This window comes from Pelodiscus sinensis, chromosome 13 (assembly GCF_052426305.1).
Source record: "Pelodiscus sinensis isolate ZL-2025 chromosome 13, ASM5242630v1, whole genome shotgun sequence".
Classification (NCBI taxonomy): domain Eukaryota; kingdom Metazoa; phylum Chordata; order Testudines; family Trionychidae; genus Pelodiscus; species Pelodiscus sinensis.
Genome location: NC_143064.1, coordinates 47,326,742 through 47,347,050, shown reverse-complemented (window position 1 = coordinate 47,347,050; position 20,309 = coordinate 47,326,742). Strand labels below are relative to the sequence as shown.

At 54.7% G+C, this 20,309-nt stretch overlaps 1 protein-coding gene across 2 annotated transcripts in view; it reads left to right on the top strand.

The window, feature by feature from the left end:
- Positions 1 to 3,418: 3,418 nt before the first annotated feature.
- The window catches only part of ARHGAP36 (Rho GTPase activating protein 36), a 28,160-nt gene continuing 11,269 nt past the window's right edge, over positions 3,419 to 20,309 (top strand). Inside the window, exons 1-5 of one of the 2 annotated variants that reach the window (XM_089781675.1) lie at positions 3,419 to 3,676; positions 5,160 to 5,293; positions 15,259 to 15,399; positions 18,343 to 18,405; positions 19,093 to 19,349. In XM_089781675.1, coding sequence (XP_089637801.1) covers positions 15,285 to 15,399; positions 18,343 to 18,405; positions 19,093 to 19,349 — 435 coding nt within the window. In that variant the 5' untranslated portion in view covers positions 3,419 to 3,676; positions 5,160 to 5,293; positions 15,259 to 15,284. The remainder of the gene's footprint in view (positions 3,677 to 5,159; positions 5,294 to 15,258; positions 15,400 to 18,342; positions 18,406 to 19,092; positions 19,350 to 20,309) is intronic. The other variant, XM_075896657.2, reaches the window with a different exon arrangement.

Genomic DNA, 20,309 nt, shown 5'->3' with positions numbered 1-20,309 from the left:
ATTTGGCCCCACCTTTTCGTGTTTTAGACGATGCCATTTGAGTACTTAGGGATAAATGACTCCGTACTTAACACCCTAAAACACCCCTTTCTCCTCTATGCGAAATTCCTGTTCGTTCCATTTGTATGGGAGTTGCAGTGGCTCTGTCTCTCTGAGAATCAGCCCCAGGTCATCCAAAGTGGAATGCCCCCAAAGAAACGTCTCCAAATTCACTGTTTTGAGTCTGATCGGAGACAAGGGTTGCTAGCTACTTTGCCTTTTTTTAGACGGGCTGTGTACCCCTTCAGATGAGTTTAGACTCAGGGAATGCTCTGGGCGTGGTTGAAGAATTGTGTAGCTGTAGGCTCAGCCCCATGGTACTGGGAGCCAGACAGATGCACAACTGGGATTTGGGTAAACTTTCCAAGAGCATGTAGAAATGTAGGGTCCTAAATCACTTTGAAGGGGTCGACAAGCTGCAAACTGGCTCCTGGTGGGATTTCAGCAGGAATCGGTTCCCTAATTTGTTAGGAATGGGAGGGTGAAAGGTGTGTCTGCATGTTTAGGTGCTTCAGTACCCTTGAAAGTCTGGCCCTGAATCTCAGTTTAAAATGCTGCGCAGGTTCTGTGACATCAAGCGCTTGTTCATTTTTGCAAGAAAAGTTCCCAGCAAGCAAATTCCCTCAGTGTTCTCAAACAGCTGGGAGCTGGGCCCTGCGGAAGCATTCCCTGCATACCAGCGAGCTCCTCATCACTTCAAGGCCACCGAATTCACTGCTGCTAGCCCTTCTCCTGGAGACGAACGGCCCTGAACAAACCAGATTGTGTGTGGAGCTGGTGCCATGGAAAATTGTGGGTGATGGCTAGCTGGGGACAACACTGATGGCCCTGTCGTAGACAAGGGTCCTTCCACGGACGGCCAGGCACCAGGACAGGCTCTCGTGGGGGAGAGCCAGCGGGGCAGACCTAGAACGACTTTTCCTCTGTGTGGTTCTGCTGTCTGGCTCGTGACGCTGTGGTTTGGGAGCCTTCCTGACATCTGCTTGGTTGCTCCCTAAAGACAAACTGCGGTAGGTTAGAGAGCAGTGGGCCTGGACTGTGGCTATGTGCCTGGCTGAGTCTCCTGCCCCAGGGAGCTGGCACCTCCCTTCTCCGTGTGGAGTGGCTTGTTTCTCAAAGTGTCCGGGCACGGAACCCCCTGGCCCCAGCCCCTCCCTTGTTCCTAGGTGCCCCTGGCTGACTGTTCAGCTGTGGGCTGTGCCAGCTGCTGGTCATAGAACCGTAGAGCTGGAAAGACCTTAGGAGGCCATCAAGTCCAGCCCCCTGCCCAAGGCAGGACCAATCCCAATTAAATCAACCCAGCCGGGGCTTTGTCAAGCCGAGACTTAAACACCTCTAGGGATGGAGACTCCACTACTTCCCTAGGGAACCCATCCCAGTGCTTCACCACCCTCCTAGGGAAATAATTTTTCCTAATATCCAACCTGGACCTCTCCCACCACAACTTGAGACCATTGCTCCTTGTTCTGACATCCAGCACTACTGAGAACAGCCTCTCTCCAGCCTCTTTGGAACCTCCCTTCAGGAAGTTGAAGGCTGCTATCAAATCCCCCCTCACTCTTCGCTTCTGCAGATTAAATAGACTCAACTCCCTCAGCCTCTCATAAGTCATATGCTCCAGCCCCTGAATCATTTTGGTCGCCCTCCGCTGGACCCTCTCCAATGCATCCACATCCTTCCTGTAATTGGGGGCCCAGAACTGGACACACTACTCCAGATGTGGCCTCACCAGAGCCGAGTAAAGAAGAATAATCACGTCTCTGGATCTGCTGGCAATGCTCCTCTTAATGCAACCGAATATGCCATTAGCCTTCTTGGCTACAAGGACACACTGTTGATTCATGTCCAGCTTCTCATCCACTGTAACCCCCAGGTCCTTTTCTACAGAAGTGCTACTTAGCCAGTCGGTCCCCAGCTTGTAACAATGCTTGGGATTCTTCCGTACCAAGTGCAGGACTCTACACTTGTCCTTGGTGAACCTCATCAGATTTCTTGTGGCCCAATCCTGCAATTTGTCTAAGTCACTGTGTGTCTGTCTGTCTCCCCCAGGCCGCCTCGTGGGGGTTCATACTCAGTTACAGCCACAACCTCGGAGGGCAGGTGATTAGCCTTGGGCAAGGCTCTGCAGTCGAGCCTGGTCTGCTTGTGCCCACTGAGCGAGGTGCCCTCAGGGACGACAAAGCGCATGGGCACTTGCTGCTGGATCACCCGTTTCAGCCCCAACCCACGGCCATGCCCAGCTCACGCACCCCTGCCTCGACTCCATTCGCCTGCACTCAGGCTCCTGTCCAGCTGCGTGGGAAATGCTGAGGGGCCAAAAGGGGAGTCAAGACATAGCCACCCGTGCGCTCGTTTCCTCAGAAGCATGACGGAGAAGCCCCCGAACTGCTGCCAGTCACTCACGCTGAGCCTTTTGCTGCAGCCCTGCCCATGCCGGCATGCAGTACGTCTTCCCCCTCCTCCCCGCGCTTCACCCCAGCTCGGTCTCGCACGCAGCCAGCCCAGGGCTAAGGAAGAGCAACCTGGCTAGTACGTGGCCAGTGGATCGGTCAGACGGTCTGATCGGTGGCCACTGCCAGTTACGGGTTCCCCTCAAGGCTCTGCCTGGGAGGCAGGCTGGTTCAACCCCAGCAAACAGGGTGTTCGGAACTGAAAAGCAGTGAGAAGCGTGTGGGCTGGAAGGCACATAAGGCTGGAACGAAGGGAATTGTGGGAACTTGACCCATGCTCCCATAATTCCGAGTGCAGGGCTGGTATCCCACAATGCACTGCCATAACGTTGTACGAGGCAGCATCCGGGCAAAGGACACAAAGGGCACAAAGGGACGCCGAGCCATGATGCGCCGTCTCTTTTGACACCTCCTCGTGCGGTGAGGATGTGCCGCATCTGTGTAGGCAGCTCACTGTGCCTGCGTTCTCATGATGTGACCCCAAGGGATGCATGGCACCAAAAAGCCTACTGGCAAAACTTTCTAGGGTAGACATGGCTGCTTATATGTCCTTTGCTGCCGAGTGCTCTGTGTCCATTCCTCCCGAGGAAGCAGAGAGCAGCACTAATAAATGTGATCCTCAATCATCCATCTCTCTAAACATAGCATAAAACCTTCCAGGAGAGAGATCACTATCGATGGGTGGAAACTCTCCTGTTCTGAACGACACTGGCCACGCCAGAAAGATCTTGTGAGTTCTTGGATTTGCCTTTGCACCTCTGTATTAACAGGATCTCAGCCTGTCCCCTAATTTGTTAGAGCTAATGGTAAGAAAAGAATGGAAATGGTTAAGACAGAGACCAGAAATGAATAATGATCCTTTTGCTGAAGGAATAAACACCAGCAGCACTGGGAACTGCTTTTCTCTAACCCTCCCCTCTTCTACACATGATGTTTCTGGCTTTCATTTGCCTTGGCAGGAAATTCATCTCTTCTCTTCCCTCTTCCACCCCCTCCTTTCTCCCTTGCCAGATGCTGTTCTTCCTCGTCTCGCTACTCATCCTGCTAAAGTTGCATCTAACGCACGCTGTGCCGTGTCTGCGAGGACGGGGTTGAAACAGGTTAAACAAGCATCTTGGCAAGCTCTGGAACTTCACCTTGAAAGAGGAGCCCAGATGTCATCAGGGAGCTGAGAACGAAGCTGTAAGGTAAATCAAAAGTCCTTTGCTCCTGTTGGCAGGAGGGACGTTGATCTGCTGAAGGGCAGCGGCAGACAGCGTTGGAAACCGGGACGGAGGGGCTAAGAGCTGGCTGTTTGATGTAACTAAACTCTCAAAAACCCAGCCCTGAAAACAGGTGCGGAGGATTTCACTGTAAAGACGGAGAGAGGTTGTAAATTTCACATGGAGGGGAAGGATTGCTCGGTGGCATCCGTTGGGGGAATGGTTCGCAGTGGATACTTCTGCTTTTAAAGCTTGCGGGGGCTTTCCAGCCATTCCGTTGCAGACGAACTAAAACCTGAGTGCTTCTTGCCCCGGTGTGCATTGGAGATGGGGCGGGCTGTGGGAGGAGGGCTTTTCAGACAGCACGGCACAGTGCTGGGCAGGGCGCAAGAGCAGTGCTGCCAATGAGCTGCACGGGGTTTATTCTCTCCCTGTGTTCTGTCTGCTGGACAACGGTGAGTGTTGCAAATCTCCGTGAACGTGGGAGGGCAAAAGGGAATTTCTTCTGATGTCTCTGTCAGTGCTGCAGCGGCTGGAGAGCAGTGCAGATTATTATGGGGCGAACGGAGGCTTAGCTATTAAGGCAACAAGGGACTGAGCTGAATCTCTTGGAGATCACAGGAGACAGATCCTCACCAGGATTTCTGCCTCCGTCCCAATAGCTTGGATGAAACGGGTGTGCTCAGCGTGTAGCCTGTCACGCGGGTACGAGGGCACACGCCTCTCATGCGGGTGTGGTCAGGCTAGATCAGGATGGGAGGGTCGTACTTCGGGAGGCGGGTTATTGCAGGTCAGGTAGGTTAGGTCACTTACTGCAGCGAGCAGGACCGATGCACTCGTCTTTTCGTGGAGGCCGTGGCATCGGGCAGTCTGAGACAGGGTTAATAGCACAGGGAGCAGGCCCTGGCAGGAGAGCTGTTTTCTCAGCTCCAGTGTTGCATTTCTTGTAACCAGGAGTGTCCTGCCGAGTTCAGCTTGCTCAAGAGTTTCCCTTCTAACCCCCTGTTGGCCCCGGCTGAGAATCGGGGCAGGATTCAGGAGTCTTCTGCAGCTGGCCCCAGATCGATCCCGGTTTGTTTCCCATCCTCCTCTCCAGAGTCTGAGCACCCTCCGGTGATGCAGCCATTGTGACTCACATCTGCCGTGTGTGGTTCATTCCCAGGGGAGAAGCGTGCAGTGGAGTGGGGGGCTTGGGGAGTCTGATGTGCACATGCCGCTCTGCGCTTCCACTAGCAAAGGCAGGTTGGGTAAGTTCGTGATGGCCCTTAGCTCCTGGAGGAGTTCATTTCCCCAGTCTTAGACATCCTCAAAGAGGGCTCTGTCTCATGCCCAGGCCAGCTTTACCCTTGCAGTGGCTGTTGGGGGCCATGGGGAGAAGGAATGTAGCTTCCACGGCAGGGGAGGGCAATAAACGGCAGTGGTGAACTCCTGGTGGGCCACCGCCCTATATCTATCTGCACCTCCATAGGTACGGGCAATTGCCGCTCCCATTGGCTGCAGATCGCTGTTCCCGCGGCTCCCATTGGCCAGTAGACAGCACGGACCAAGACACCACTTCCCGCAGACCCCATAGGCTGGGGGCAGAACCCAGCCTGCCAGCCGGTATTTACCCACCCCGTTCTACAGGGTAAAAGTTTCTCTCTGGTGGCTTTAAAGATTATAGCTACCGGGACCTTCCCTGGGGAGTTCATGTGGGGTAGCCTGGCAAGTCTAGAGGGTATCGAGATGGACACTGACTGGCCAGATCTGAGTAGTGGGTCCGGAGAAACAGGCAGCAGAGGAGGCTGTGACAGTGTCCTCTGTGTCATCGACCCTCCCGAGGGTGGATGAGCTAAACCAGTGTTTCTCAATCTTTTTTGTATAAAATACCCCTTTTTCAAAACAAAAAAGTATCCCCTCTTTAAAAAAAAAAAAAAAATTCCCCTCAGTACTTACAGTTTTCAGACACACAACACTTTTCCCCCCCCTACGATTGCACCACATTTGTTTAAACAACTTAATTGTAGCCAGCAGGGTGATGACATTTTGGGGTTTAAAAAGTACAAAAATAAAGCGCTGTAAAACTTAAAACAAAAGCTCAGTTTTCTCCAAATGTCACTTGTGTGGACGTTCCCCCAGACTCCTCTCAAGTACCCCCAAGCGTGCTCGTACCACTGGTTGAGAAACACTGATCTACACTAGTGCAACCACCATTGGTAGCTCAGGTGAAAAACCTTGTGCACAGCTCTGACTCCCCCGGCCAAAACGCCCTTGCCGATCCAACGTGCAGCATTCATGCTGCATAGCCCAATAGCTGCCTTCTGTGTGGGGCAAGCAATTGGTTTGGAAACACCTACCAGGTAATGAGTAACAGTCAGCATGGATTTGTCAAGAACAAATCACGGCAAACCGACCTAGTAGCTTTCTTTGACAGGGTGACAAGCCTTACGGATGGGGGCATTTCTAGACTTTAAGAACCCTTTTGGTACTAGGGACGCGAACGACTAGTTGATGATCCGATAAGCAAATGCTTATCGGATAGTCGACAGGCTAGTCAACTAGTCACTTCCCACCCCATCAGAAAGAGGCAGCGGGGGGGGGGGGAGTGGAGTGGGTACTTCAAAATGGCAGCACCACATGGAGCTTGGGATCAGCTGGGGACTCCCTCGCTGACCCCAGGCTCCCTGCGGCGTTTCAAAGTGGCAGCGCCGAACGGAGCCCGGGTGAGTGAGGGAGTCCCCAGCCAGCCCCAGGCTCCACGCAGCACTGCCGCTTTGAACCCTGTGCTCCCTGCAGCACTTTTGCCTTTTAAGTGTAGTAACAGCCCTAGGGTTGTTGCTACACTTCAAAGGCAGAGGTGCCCAATCAAATAGTCGATGTAAATTTCATCAACTAGTCGATTAATTGAAATTTATTATCCCTATTTGGTACGCGTTCACGTGACCGTCTCCCAAACAAGCCAGGGACACACTACCTAGATGGGGCTACTGTTAGGTTGGTGCATAAATGATGGGAAAACTATTCCCGAAAAGTAGTTCTCGATGGTTCACAGTCCAGCAGGAAGGGCATGGCGAGTGGGAGCCCACAGGGATCAGCTGTGGGTCTGGTTCTGTTCAATATCTGCAGCAGTGATTTAGATCAGGGGTTTTTAAATGACGGGGCGCGGCCAGGACTGGGGGTGGAGTGTCGGGCGCTGGGTCTCGTGGCTGCAGGCAGATCTGGTGAGCAGTTGTGTGTGTGTGTGGGGGGGGGGGGGGCGGCCTAAGGCAGCTCCCTGCCTGTCCTGGCACTGCAGTTTGCGCTGCGCCCCAGAAGTGGCTGGCAGCAGGCCCAGCTCCTAGGTGTGTGTAGGGAGGGGAGAGAGTGCACAGGGCTCTTTTCCCTCCCCCTGCCCTAAGCACTAGCCCCGCACTCCCACTGGCTGGGAACCTGCTGCCAGCTGCTTCTGGGGCGCAGCATGGTCTGTGGTGCCAGGAGAGGCAGGAAACTGCCTTAGCAACCCTTGCCGCACCACTGGCTAGGAGCCACTCCTGCCCCAGCTTTGCCCCCCCCCCCCCCCAAAAGCTCTGTCCTCAGCCCCACCCTGGAGCCCATAGTCTAATCAAATTATGTTGGGTTGTGGCACCAACAGTTTTCTTCAGTTGGGTCATGAGGGGAAAAAAAATGTGAAAGCTGCTGCTTTAGATCATGGCAGAGAGGCTTCACACGCAGCTTGTGGGCAGTACCACAGTGGGAAGTGCTGCACATGCTTTGGAGAGAGGATTACAATCCAGATGATTTGGACACCCTGAAGCAACAGTCAGAAGTAAATAGACTGAAACCCAGACAGGACAAACGCAAAGTGCTCCACTTAGGGAGGAACAATCGGTTGCGCACACACGACATGGGAAGTGTCAGTCTAGGAAGGAGTCCTGCAGAAAGGGATCTAGGGGTTCTAATGACTCACAAGCTACATATGAGTCAACAGTGTCACGTTGTTGGGGGGGGGGAAGTGAGTTGGATGTATCAGCAGGAGTGTTGTTAAGCAAGACACACAAAGTCATTCTCCCCTCTACTCCATGCTGTTAAGGCCTCAATTGGAGTGTCGTGCCCAGTCCCAGGTGGACAGAGGTGGAAAAATTGGAGAAGTCCACAGAGAAGAGCAACAATGATTAAGTGCTTAGCAAACATGAGCTATACGGAAAGATTGGAAAACCCCTGGGGGTAGTTTTGTCTGGAGAAGAGAAGACTGAGAAGGGGATATGATCACAGTATTCAAGTATGAAAAGGTTACTGCAAGCGGGGGTGAAAATGATTCTCCTTCTGAGAATAGAACAAGAAGCCAAGGGGCTTACATTGCAGCCGAGGAGGGGGCGGAAGGTTAGGTTGGACCATCAGGGGAATCATGCGCTGGAATAAATTGCCTAAGAAGTTTGTGAAATTTCCATCATTGGAGGACAATTTAGACACGCACTCGTCAGAGTTGGCCTGTCTGGAGGGCAAGGGATTGGACCAGATGACCTATTAAGGTCCTGACTAGGCCAGCGTTTCTGTGGTTCTTCCGCAGTTGTATGGGAGAAATGGCCGTTCTGATTTGGTGGAGACAAAAACAAGTGTTTAAATGAAAGGGGTGGAGCCAGGTGGGACAGTAGCCGGAGCAGGTTAACTACACTTGTTACATTGCTCTGTCCCACAGTGGGGGTGGGGATGTGGCTCTGCCATCACTAACATCTTCATGTACAGTGTAGGAACCACGTACAATCGGCTCCCAGGTGATGTTTACGTCTCCACTCCCACACAGAGAATTTTCTCCTGTGCTTTCCGGAAGGGAAATGCCTCAGAAGGTCATCTGAATATTCAGATTTCCGGCAGTTTGATGTTCGCAGTGATTTGCCACTGAACCCGGAACGGACGTGTCTGGAAATGAGCAAGTCATTTGCCTCCAGGGCCACTCTGGGTGCCGTCCTAGCTAAACTGCTGCCTCTTACTCATGCGGAGAATCTTCTGGCTGTGCAGATACTCCTCTTCAGGTGCCTCTGAGGAGGGGTGGTAGGCAGCCCGGCCATTAGCTAGGCCTACCTGAAAAAGACGTGATGTGTTCCACTGACGGCTAGAGGCTCGCGGGAATTATGTTGTTCGCTTTCATAGATCAGCCTCCTACATCCAGTTTTTTTTGCAGTGTGATTCGTCATAAAAGGCAATTACTCCAAATGCAACGGCCTTTGTGTTATCCACGTTGTTGCTGTTGAAGGGTTGTTGTGATGTTTTGAATGGGGAGTTCTGAGTAAGCTACTTAACCGATCGCTGGCTGCTTTTCTCTGTGGCAGATCCTACCCCAGCAATGGTAAAAGCTGTGGCAGGAGATCCACCATTACCTTTGTTAGAATCCCTGCTTGATAATGACATAGGTGGGCATGCATCACAGAGGGCCTTTGCCTGGCTTTAGTACTAATGTTAGGGTTGCCAGGTGTCCGGTTTTGAACCAGACAGTGCAGTATTAGGGCTTTATGTGTGGGAAACAAATTGAGAAAATATAAATGAGAGAATAGACATGTCCGGTATTTTCTAAATCAGATGGAATGTCAATTGTGAAGTAACGTCAAGTGTGTCCGGTATTTTTGTTGAAACCATCTAGCAACCCTAATTAACATCGTATTTCCTTCTCCCCGGGAAGCTGGTAAGTAGGTTGTTATTCCCAAAGCTATTTTATAAACACATTCAGCATGGCTTTATATATATTCAGGCTTGCTGTATTGGTCGAGGGGTGGGCAATATATCAGCGATGGTTTGCCAGAGTTAGCCCCTTACCTGTGCCTCTGCAGGTATCAGCGATCACAGCTCCCATTTCCTGCAGATTGCCGTTGCTGGGCCAATGGGAGCTGCAGGAAGTGACACGGACCGGAACATCACTTCCTATTGGCCAGGAGTGATGATCCGTGGCCCTTGGGAGCTGCAATCACCGCGCCTGCGGAGGTGCCCATGAATATAACAGCGGCCTGCTGGGGGCTAACTCTGGGGAACTGAATCCAGCCTGCGGACTGATATTTGCCCACCCTGGTATTAGTCACTGGGGAATCATTTAATCTTGAGGATTTGCCTCTAGCCAGAATTTTAATGGCATTTCTAAGAGACTCCTGAGCAATTTCCTCATAAAATAGTTGTATTTGTGCATTGTGGGTTAAAGAGCAAAGGGACAGATTTTTTCAGTGGTTTGAAGGCACCTAAAAGCCGCGTGGGACTTTCGAAGAAGTGCATAAGCCGACCGGGGCTAAGTGTCCCATGGGAGCGAGCAGCCTGCCCTGCCCAGGTGCTGCTTCACCCCTCGTGGGGAACCGTCAGCCGCTTTAGGTGCCTCCGCACCTTTGAAAATCAAGCCCAGAGTTTCCAGTGACCCTTCGTATGTCTCTGCTCACTCGGAGGAGGAGAGCAGCTTTTCTAATAAGCTTGAAGTATTTGAAGAATGCCTTGAGTTTTAGTTCCAAATCCCCTTGATTCCGTTTAAAGACGGAATACGCAGCTGCTGGCTCGCTTTCTTGAAGAAACTTTAGCGAGCAAATACCATGATTTCCTGATGTGCTCAAAATACCTCCGCCGGCGGCTCATGGAAGCTCTTGAAAGGCTGGGAGTCGGGAGGTTTTCTCAGGACATCCCGTCCCTGGAGCTCGGCCCTGCCAAGATTCCCAGAATAATATTTTTCCCGTTTATATCATTTTACTTTCTAACTAACTACACCAACAAATACCCCAACCTGACCCGGACATAACCCGCATCTAGGCAGGGTCAGACCAAAGGTCCGTTCCTCCCAGGGCCCTGTCTGCCCACAGTGGCCAATGCCGGATGCCCCAGAGGGAGTGAACAGAACAGGGAATCATCAAATGATCCATCCCCTGTCCCCCATTCCTAGCCCCTGACAATCAGAGGCTAGGGACACCGTCCCTGCCCAGCCTGGCTAACAGCCATTGATGGACCCAACCTCCATGAATTTGTCTCTTTTTTTTGAACCCTGGTATTGTCCTGGCCACACACTATATCTCTTCTCCCCCCCCCCCCCCACTTCTCCTCTCGGGAAGAGCATGAGAGAGAGAACGGCTCCTGAAAGGTGCTACTCATTGTGCTTAATGATCGACTGGAAGGTGCTCTGGGCTAGAACACAGCCAGGATCTCAGCCCACCAGCGAGGCACCAGTGGTGTTCTCAATAGCCGGGCTCAGCAGGGTGCTTTCTGTTTCAGTGTCTGCAGGCCCAAAGCCACCTGAGCTACCACGCTGCTGGGAGTACTCAGACCTAGGCCCCGGTAGGGTTCTCAGAGAGGTCCCCCGCCTGTCTTGCCAGCAGGGCCCGACTTGTCGGTATAGTCAGAGCATGCCTGAGACTGATACCGGTCCCTAAAAGCCAGCCGTGGTGGAGCAGGGGAGGTGTGTGCCGTAGCTTAGAGGTTAGGCTGCTTCTGGGGTGGTGGGACACCAGTGTTCAAGTCCTTGTACCAGTAATTCTGCAAAGCGGAGTGGCTACAGCAGGAGACTTGCCGTGGTCTGTTCTGTAGCCTGCAGGGCCGGGCGCTTGCTCGGGAGGGGAGGGACCTGCATCCAAACCTCACCTGCACAGCAGGTCTCCATGTCCCGGGAGAGGTCTCGCGGCCGCTGTGTACTGGGGTGAGCTTAGCCCTGACACTACAGCAGGGTGGTCTGACTTCCTGACCCTCCCCCGCTCCTCGGACGCTCCAGAGCTGGGTGCCCCTGTCGGCGCTTCAGCCCTGCGGTAGGGTCAGCCCTGCGGTGGGGCAATTACCCAGGGGCCTGGCATTCCCAGTTGCCGCCGCTGCTCGAGCCATGGCCCCTTGGAACTGCCGCAGCCTTGAGGGCTGGGGGGGCCGCTGCCCTGGGCCCCACCCGTTCCCCTGTGGAATTTCAAAGCATGCTGGGAGGGCGCAGAAAGAGGGAGGCTGAGAACCCCTGCCGTGGCGGGTGTGAGGAGAAGGGCGGTAAATAGCAGGAGCGTAACACGCACCGGGGCTGCCCAGTGGGCGACGCCCCCTTCTCTGTTTGGCGTCTCCATCGCTCAACAGGCGGTCGTGTTCCCATTCACGGCCGTCCCGCCCCGCGTGCCTGTCGCTGGCAGCGCTGCGCTGTATGTGGACCGGAGCACATTCCGCCGGGAGTAACAGCAGATACCAGGAGCTGTGGGGGCTGCAGCCTCCCACCCCGGCGCTTGTCCCCGTGTGCCATGCAGCTGGTTCTCTGCATACAGAAACCCAGGCTGGCGTGGGGGGTAGCCCCACGCCACAGGGGTCCCCATGGAGCTACATTGCTCAGGGTTCCGTTGAGGTCCAGGGCCCCGAGTTCCAGCCCCATGTGGTGCGACTTTGGCTTTCTCCCCCGGGCCCCAGCGAGTCTAATGCTGGCCCTGCTCTGTGGCTTCCCCTGGAACTTTCTCGTGGCCTCCCAGGAGGCCCGGGACTCCTGGCTGAGAATTGCTGCACTAGTTCAAACAAAACCTCCTCCCCCTTGAGCCGGGCGTTCCAGCAAGCTCTTCGGGGGATCAGTGCGTCCCGGGCAATTTCCTGGGAATCGGTGTGTTGTGACTTGAGAGCTGTGGGTCTTCCTACCAGCCCTGAGTCTCTGCTCAGGAATGTGCTTCCTAGCTTAGCCAATGCAGAGTGTGCTACGCTTCTGCCAAGGCCAGGCCTGCAGCTTTGCGGTCACATCGTCGGTGATGGCCAGGCCCCCGGCAAGGCCTGTACGCTGGGCTTGGCTTTTTGGGCCCAGATACGCCTGAAGCAGAGAAACCTCTGTGTAAACCAGAAAATTCTATAGGTTGGCCCTCCCTGGTCTGGCACGAGGGGATTTGCCAGACCAGAGCAGGTCCCCTGCCACCGCCCCCGCCCTCCCTAGTCCATCCCCTGCCCCCCACTGCTGGATGCTTCCGGCAATTGTTGGGGAAATCTCGCTCCCCTGGGGTACAGAGTCCCCAGAAGGGTCCGAGGCTGGAGGTCAAAGCAGTGAGGCAGGAGAGAAATCTAGAAGGAAAACTTTATTATGCAGGCAGGCAGGCTGACAGCTACCAGAGAGCAGCAGCAGCCCTGAGAGACAGGTTCAGGGATCCTTTATGCAGTATGTTCGGACAGTTTAGTTGTTGGTTGTTTTCTTTAACATAGCAAAGTCTCAGCAGAAGTACGCTGAGAGGTTTCTGTTCACACCAAGTATGCTAGAAGCAAGTTTACAGAACAAAGGCACATGAGAACCTGAGCGAGGAGCCTACAAGGCAAACTGTGACAAAGATAAAGGTTTACATGACAATTTGTGACAGACTAGGAGTCTCCATGAAGTTGAGCTAGGAGGCATTGGAAGGGTCTTGATTAGAGTTAAGTTGATTTCTCTCTGTTACAGGGAGAGAGGCCTGGAAAACTTTTAACCCTTCCAGCAGTTTTCTTTGAGAGAGTCTTGATTTCCTCCACAGTCCCCCCTTTAGACACAATTGGAGTTATTTGATTTTTCTCCCACAATTGCATCTGGCCCCACTGCCCCCAGGCTTCGGCTCCAGCACCAGACCCCGTGCTGCCAGCCCGGCCGGGAGTCTCTGCTGTGCTGTCAGACTTCCCTGCCATGGACCCCCCTGCCATGCTTCTGGCCTTGCTGCCAGACCTCCCTATCCCTGAGTTCTGTGGTCCAGCAACATCCGTCGTCCTGCTGGATCACTGACGTTGCCGGAGAACAGAGTTCCGGTTTTGGGAAGGTACAACTTGTACTAACAAATAAGAAACAAATTCAGATGATTTAAGACTGAAAATCAAAGGAATAACTTGTACAAACCATGTATTTATTTAAATGAAACCTCGATTTAAATTTAAAGGCAAGCTGTGATTTGGATGTGCCCTGATGGGAAAGCGTTAAGGTTACGCATCCCAAGGACGTGCCATTTCCTTCTCTACCTCCTGGGCAGGAGACACGATGAAGGAAGAAAGGCAGGGGAATGACTGGAGAGGAAGACACTCGGGCAGTTGTAGGCTGTTTCTCAGCCTGTAGGAAGCGGGTTGACATTAGAACAGTGGTTCTCAGCCTTTCCAGGCTACCGTGTCCCTTTCCGCAGGCTGGATGGTCTTGCACACCCCCTAGTTCACCTTACTTAAAAACTGCTGGCTTATAAAATCTAATGTAAAAATACAAAGGTTACAGAAAGCTATTCCTGACCAATTGCTTGTGTTCTCGTTTGTACTGTGTAATTACAAAATAAATCAATTGGAATAGAAATACTGCATTTGCATTTCAGCACCTAAGCAGGTTGCTGCAGGAAATTTTAGTTTGTACTGACTGCTGGCACTTTTTATGTAGCCTGCTGTGGAAGTCGGCAAGTCTCCGGACGAGTTAACGTGCCCCTTGGACACCTCTGCGTGCCACTAGGCATATGTATGCCCCTGGTTGAGAGCTCCTGAGTTAGCACAGTCCCACAGCTGCACTAGGGAATGAATTCTCTGCGTGGCATGCAGAACTCTTGGGACGGCGCAAGCTATCTCCCGGCAATAACGCCGCAGCAACTAAGGGCTTTGCCGTTCAATTTCCTAGTGTGTTTTAAACAGAGCGATGTTTGTCCGTGGGAGGTGATGGTCTTGTAGGCCGTGTCTGCGCTGCGGATCTGTGCTGTTGGGCTGCACCAGGTACGGGCTCCCGTGTGGATGCTTTATGCTGACGGCAGAGAGCTCTCCCGCCGGCAGAACGAAACGAGCGGCAGAACCTCGGCGATGGGAGTGTCCCCTTCCGACAGGGCTGTCCGCAGCACTGCCGTAACCAGCAGGGCCCACGTGGGCTGGGTGGGCAACGAAGGGGAGCGGGGTTAAGCCCCAGTGTCCCGACCCTGCTTCCTGGCTGCAGAACCCAGCAGAGCGGGACAAGCGCTGGGCCCTGAGGAGAGCCCTGGAGGGCACGTAGGGGCCCTGGAGGCAAAGTGGGTGGGCCAGGACCTACTCAAGCCCACCTGGAGCTCAACCTCTGGGCCACAGAAACCAGAATCTGTCAACTTCCAAACAAAACTGTTCCTGGGCGCTGTGTTTTGGGAAAGCGCTGGCCCCCCATCTGGATCACAGCCTGCACCTGTGTGAGACCCCCAAATTCCAAGGCAGTCTGGTTTTCGATGTTGTAGAATGGAAAGCTGGCTTTGCCCTCAACTGCAGCAGCCCTCTGTCTTGGCTGCGCTAAGAAATATGGCTGGCGACTAATAATAAAACAGCCCACTACCAAAGAGAGCCCCATCTCCTTTCTTTGAGCAGAGGCTCAGAGCACGGCCAACACGGGAGAGATGAATCGTCGTGTGGCTTCTTGTGCGCCTGGAAAGTGCCCGATCTGTGGTCTCCACATGTACATAGAGACCTGCACGGGCACCCCGCGGCTCTGGCGGACTTGTACTGGGCTGATGCAGGTGCCCCAGAGGCCAGTGCTAAGGCCTCCCTCTGCAAGCTGAACATCGTGCGTGTGCGTGTGCGTGTGCGTAAAGGGGCTGTTGGGGTTGAACATTTCTGTACAGTTGTCAGATTTTTACCGCTCTGCTCCCAAGCACAAGAGTTTTGATTTTCCGCCTTCTGTGTTTTCTAATGTATATGTCGGGGGGATTTTACCAAAGCGCCTACGTTGGGACAGCGAGCGAGAATGCAGCCTGTGCCCCTGCATAGCCTCTCAGAACTGGAGAGAGCCTGCCTGCAAGAAATTGCCTTTTGCCAGCTGCAAAAAAAGAATCTAGTCCGGAGTCTGAGCCTTCCTAAAGGTAAGGAGAGAGGAAACACATCTCGGGGCGATGGGCTGCAGAATGCTAGCTGTGCACGTTCTCTTACCGCCGTGGTTTTTAGCCGTAATGAACGCGCTGCTTGAGATTTTCGGACCTCCCTGCACAGTTGTTGCTTGGGTTGAAACCTGGTTGTTACTGTTTTGGGTCAGAGCCATCCTCGCTGCCTCAGCCCAGCTAACAGGGCTTGCGCTTCCTTCGGAGCATGGGAACGTGACCTTGCCTGCTCTGCGCATGTGACGCGCCCCCTCTAATCGCAAGCAGATGTCAAAACTTCTGGCAAATTCTTCAAATGGGAAGAAGTGAATCCCATGTTGGAGGGGACCGAAACTTCCCCTGTGCTGCTTTCGGAGGCTCCCGGAGCACAGCGCAGCCTTGGTGCTTGGCGATTGGTGCGTGCTTAGTCTCATGACAGTGCACAGCTAGGAGATGTCTCTAATTGATTGGTAAATAGAGCAGATCCCCAGAGACCTTTCCTCTGCATCTTGGCACAAACAGGAGCCGCAAGGCTGAACGGGAGCCCATCAGGGCTCCAGCCAGGCAAGCATCCTGCCTCGGACAGCGGCCAGGAAAAGCAGCTGCCAACCGAGGTTCAACAAGCTTGGTAGTGGCAGCTGTGGGATAGGTGGTCGCTGGGACAGTGTCATCTTCATCTCATCAGCTGGAGTTTGGCTTATGCTCTGGGGCGGGGAAGGGGGAGCTTGGAGCCCTTCCAAAGCTGTGGATTATTTATTTCATCCTTTCTGCTAACAGACCCTGCTGTTCTTAGCCAGGCCTGTTCAGAACCCAGCGAAGGTCTAGTGATGTACAATCCCATGTAATCGGCGAACCAGTTACACACAGGCTACGTCCAGACTGGCATGATTTTCCGCAAATGCTTTTAACGGAAAAGTTTTTCCGTTAAAAGCATTTGCGGAAAAGAGCATCTAGATTGGCACGGATGCTTTTCCACAAAAGCACTTTTTGCGGAAAAGCGTCTGTGCCAATCTAGATGCGGTTTTGCGCAAGAAAGCTCCGATCGTCATTTTCACCATCGGGGCTTTTTTGTGCAAAACAATACCGCGTTGTCTACACTGGCCCTCTTGCACAAAAGCATTTGCATTTCCGCAAGAAGCACTGATTTCAGACAGTAGGAAGTCAGTGTTCTTTCGGAAATTCAAGCGGCCAGTTTAGACAGCTGGCAAGTTTTTCCGCAAAACTTGCCAGTCTAGACGCAGCCACAATGTTTAACAGAGTCGCTGTTTGTGGGGCGGCCGTACTTCCCACTCCCAGAGAGACAGAACAGTCCTTTGTCGGATTCCCTCCAGCCCACTCTCTGACAGTGGGGAAAAAAAGTACAGCAGTCCAATATGGTGGTTAATATCACGTGACCAGGTCACCTGACTCTGTCGAATCAGTGTCCATGAGTCAGTGGCGGTCTGAGTCCACAGGAAGGCCAGCCCCTTGTCATGGTCCATTGCCCTCACGTCTGGCTGTTCCATTGCTGTACCCCAAGCGCTGGCAGGGGACCTCACCCGGAGCAGCAATACGCCTGCTTCGTCAATGTTCCTAACGCCAGACACACCAGTGGCACATACATACCAGTAGGACCGTCCTATTCAGTAAGTCCTACCATGTCCAACGACCCCTTACCCGAGTTATCCTGCACACAGTACATCTCCGGTAGGTCGTAGTCCCATCACGCGGCCCTTTCGCAGAGAACATGGAGCGTCCTGTCCCACGAGCCTTTCAGAGGAAACCCTTCCATCCTGCAGGCCCCCAGCCGTCTTGTTCTTTCCTCAGCCTCGCCACCTCCAGGAGTGAGGCTGTGGGCGTCAGCTCCCCCACTGCACCCCAGGAGCTCTGCTCAGCGCGTCCAGCCGAGAGACCCCTGGGAGAGCCGTGTATGCTCTTCGGAGACTAGCACACCTCAACAAGTATTGGCAGGGACCCCAGGCAGCCTTTTCAGCCCAGGAGGTGTGTTAGTGATCGGGAACGGAGGCTCCGAAGCCCTTAGGTTAGCACAGAGAAATGAGGGCTCCGCCAGTCCACCAGCCTCGCTATCATGGACTCAGTTTCAGGCTCTGGGCTGACCCTTCCTCCGTCCTGCTGAGAACTTCTTCCGGAAGCTCCTGCGTAGCCCCCACTGCCAGCTTCGTTCTTGGTTCTCAGGCTGCTCTTTGCCCTGCTGGGACGTGGAGGGGAAAACCTTTCCCTCGTGCTCTGGTTGCGAGACGGGAATGACCTAGTCCCCGGGCCCTCCCGTTGTCTTTCGGATTTGGCATCGATACAGGTTGTTCTCTACGGTCCCAGCCTGTTCCTTGCCAACCCATTTGTTGCACCCCAAACAGCAAGGCACCATTCCCCCTTATGTCTCCTGCCCTACTCCAAGAGCAGACTGAACTCTCCCCCCCCTCCCCCCGCTGGGTAGCAATGCACAGTAAGGAGGGAAACTGAGGCACACACAGGCCTCCCCCCATAAAAATATGACAAAAATTCCCACCAGGTCACACTACACAGCTCAGACTTTGGGTTCAGTTCTGATACGTGCTGAGTGGCGCTTGGAGGATTTCTGGGTAGAAAGCTTATGGGAGCTGAGGTTTGTCTGCAGCTGCTCTTTCCCCTGGTCACCCCAGATGTGGCGGGGAGCTCTCTACAGCAGTGCGCTCTCGTCATTCGGACGCGAGCCTGGAGAACGAACAGAGCCGACGGGGAGAAGCCGCAGGGAAGGGTGCGATGGGGGAATGGGAATTATTGCAGAGAAAGTTCTGGGGAAACGCAGCCCCTCCTCCCGTTACATCTGGAGGCTTGAACAGAAACCTGGGGCAAAGGGGACTGATGGGAGAGCGGATGGCAGGGAGAGGAAGGCTGTGTGGGGGTTTGGCTAGGCAGCTGCCTGAAGGTGACCTAACGACGCGCAATCGTTTCTCTCTTTGCTCCCCCCAGCTGGCCCGAAACGCAACAAATCCTTCCGCAGGAAGCTGGAGGCCGCCTCCAAGGAGAAGAGAGGTGAGTGAAGCGCCCGTTGCGGGCTGGGAGAGCGCGAGCCGCCACCGGTAACCGCAGTGCCGCGGCAACAAAGCGCTTTGCTCTTTCATTGGCTTGGAGGGCAGAGGGGCCATGGGATGGGCTCGTGGGACCGAGCAGCCGAGGCCGTTACGTTTCCCGCGTGCCCCCGGAGCGGCACCGTTCCAGAAACGCACCCAGGCGGGACTTGAGACTACCAAGAGAGCTCAGCCCCCGAAGGGAGACAGGTTTTCCTATCTGCCCCGCCCCCAGCGTGCAGCTGATGCACTGAGCTCTCTTGGAAGCCTGGCCAGTCATGGGCTCTCCTGCCTCCTCCCGCCCCGCCGTGCTGCTGCCCGCACTTGTGATGGCCTGGTCCGCGCCGCCGACCGGAGCCCCCAGGGTCACTTTCTGACCCGGCGTGCTGGGCCTGGCCGCCTTGTGCTGAGGCTTTTCTGAGTCCGACTCCTGCCCCCTGAATGAGGGGGCAACAATGGGAACCCCATCGGGGGGTGCGCCAAGGGCCCCGGGTCGCCTGACTCTGCCTTTGCTGATGCCGAGTGTAGTGTTGTGGGGTTGCAGCCCTAGCTGGAGGGAGGGGTTGTTACTACCCCTTTCTGCGTGTCTCCTGCCTGCCTGCAGGCCACGGGCCCTGCCTGGGCATTTCCAGCTGTGCTGTGTGTGTTACAGACCGTGGCCCCCAGGCCTTCGGGATCCAGCTCTCCCAGGTGATTGCCAATGACCGGGCGCACAAGCAAATGCAGGAAGCCATGAAAGGCAGCCGCCGGGACTGGCTGGAGGTGGAAGCCACCGTGACCAGATTTCGAGCTCAGATGGAGAAGAAATCCCCTTTCGGCAGAGGCTGCATGGCGGGGCCCAGCGTGGAGTTCGCCGACGCGCCGCTCTCACCTTCTTTCCTGGACAACGTGTCCCGGAGCCAGCGAAGGGTACGGCTGCGGGGCCGGTCGAGCGAGAATGAAACCGTGCGGGGAGCAAGCTGCCGTCACGCCAGGCCGGAGGGGGACACTGGCCCTCCCACCCCCAATGCTGTTCCCCAAGGGCTTTTGTTGCAGGGCCACGCTGGGCGAGTTCGGTCCTCTGGCTTCTCTCAGCCTTGGGCTGGGGAGCCCAGCTGGCTTCCAGCAGCACCAAGTGCTGGGGGCAGCGGCCTAAACTCAGAATATGAGCCAGCCCCTGCCCGAAGCAGCTTGCTTGTGAGCTGGAGGCCTGGAGGGGAGGAGACAACCCGGGATGCAGTCGAGGGAGGAGGAGGAGGAAACTGGCACAAACCCCTATTGCGTGGGAGACACTCAAGCGGTGGGGGCGGCGTATGGCCCGTGGGCTGCATGGCGCCCGTTGGGGCTCTCCGTACGGCCCGCGAGACCTTTTCTTTACCGTTGCCCGCATGCAGGGTTGCCAGATTCCGCTGGTATCTCTCCGCCTCGTTTCTTCCCTCCCCTCCCCGCAAGGTAAGGAAACCCCTCCAGCGAAGAGAGCCACGGCGACCCACGTGCGAAGCACGGGCATGTGAGGTGTGGGCTGATTGCTCCCGCCATTGACTGGAAAAGCTGGGGGCTCCCTCTGCAACCCATCCCCGGGCTGCTGCTGTTCCGTCGGCACCTCCCCGCATTCTAGGGCCAGTGAGCAAAACCACTCTCTCCCGGGAGACCGGCGTGGTTCTGACAATCGTGAAGACCACGGAGCTGGAGGAGGGCCCCTCGTGCGGCCCGCGCACAGCCTGGGCTGCTCCTCGCTGCATTAAAACATGAAAGGGTTTGAAAATGTAACAAGTGGGTGAAGGAACAGCCTGGTCGGGGGCCAATCTCTGGGTCAGATCTGAGAGGCAGTAGGTGGGTGAGGTAGGCCATGCCAATACAGGGGTGAGGTGGGAAAGTGATCTCTGGATC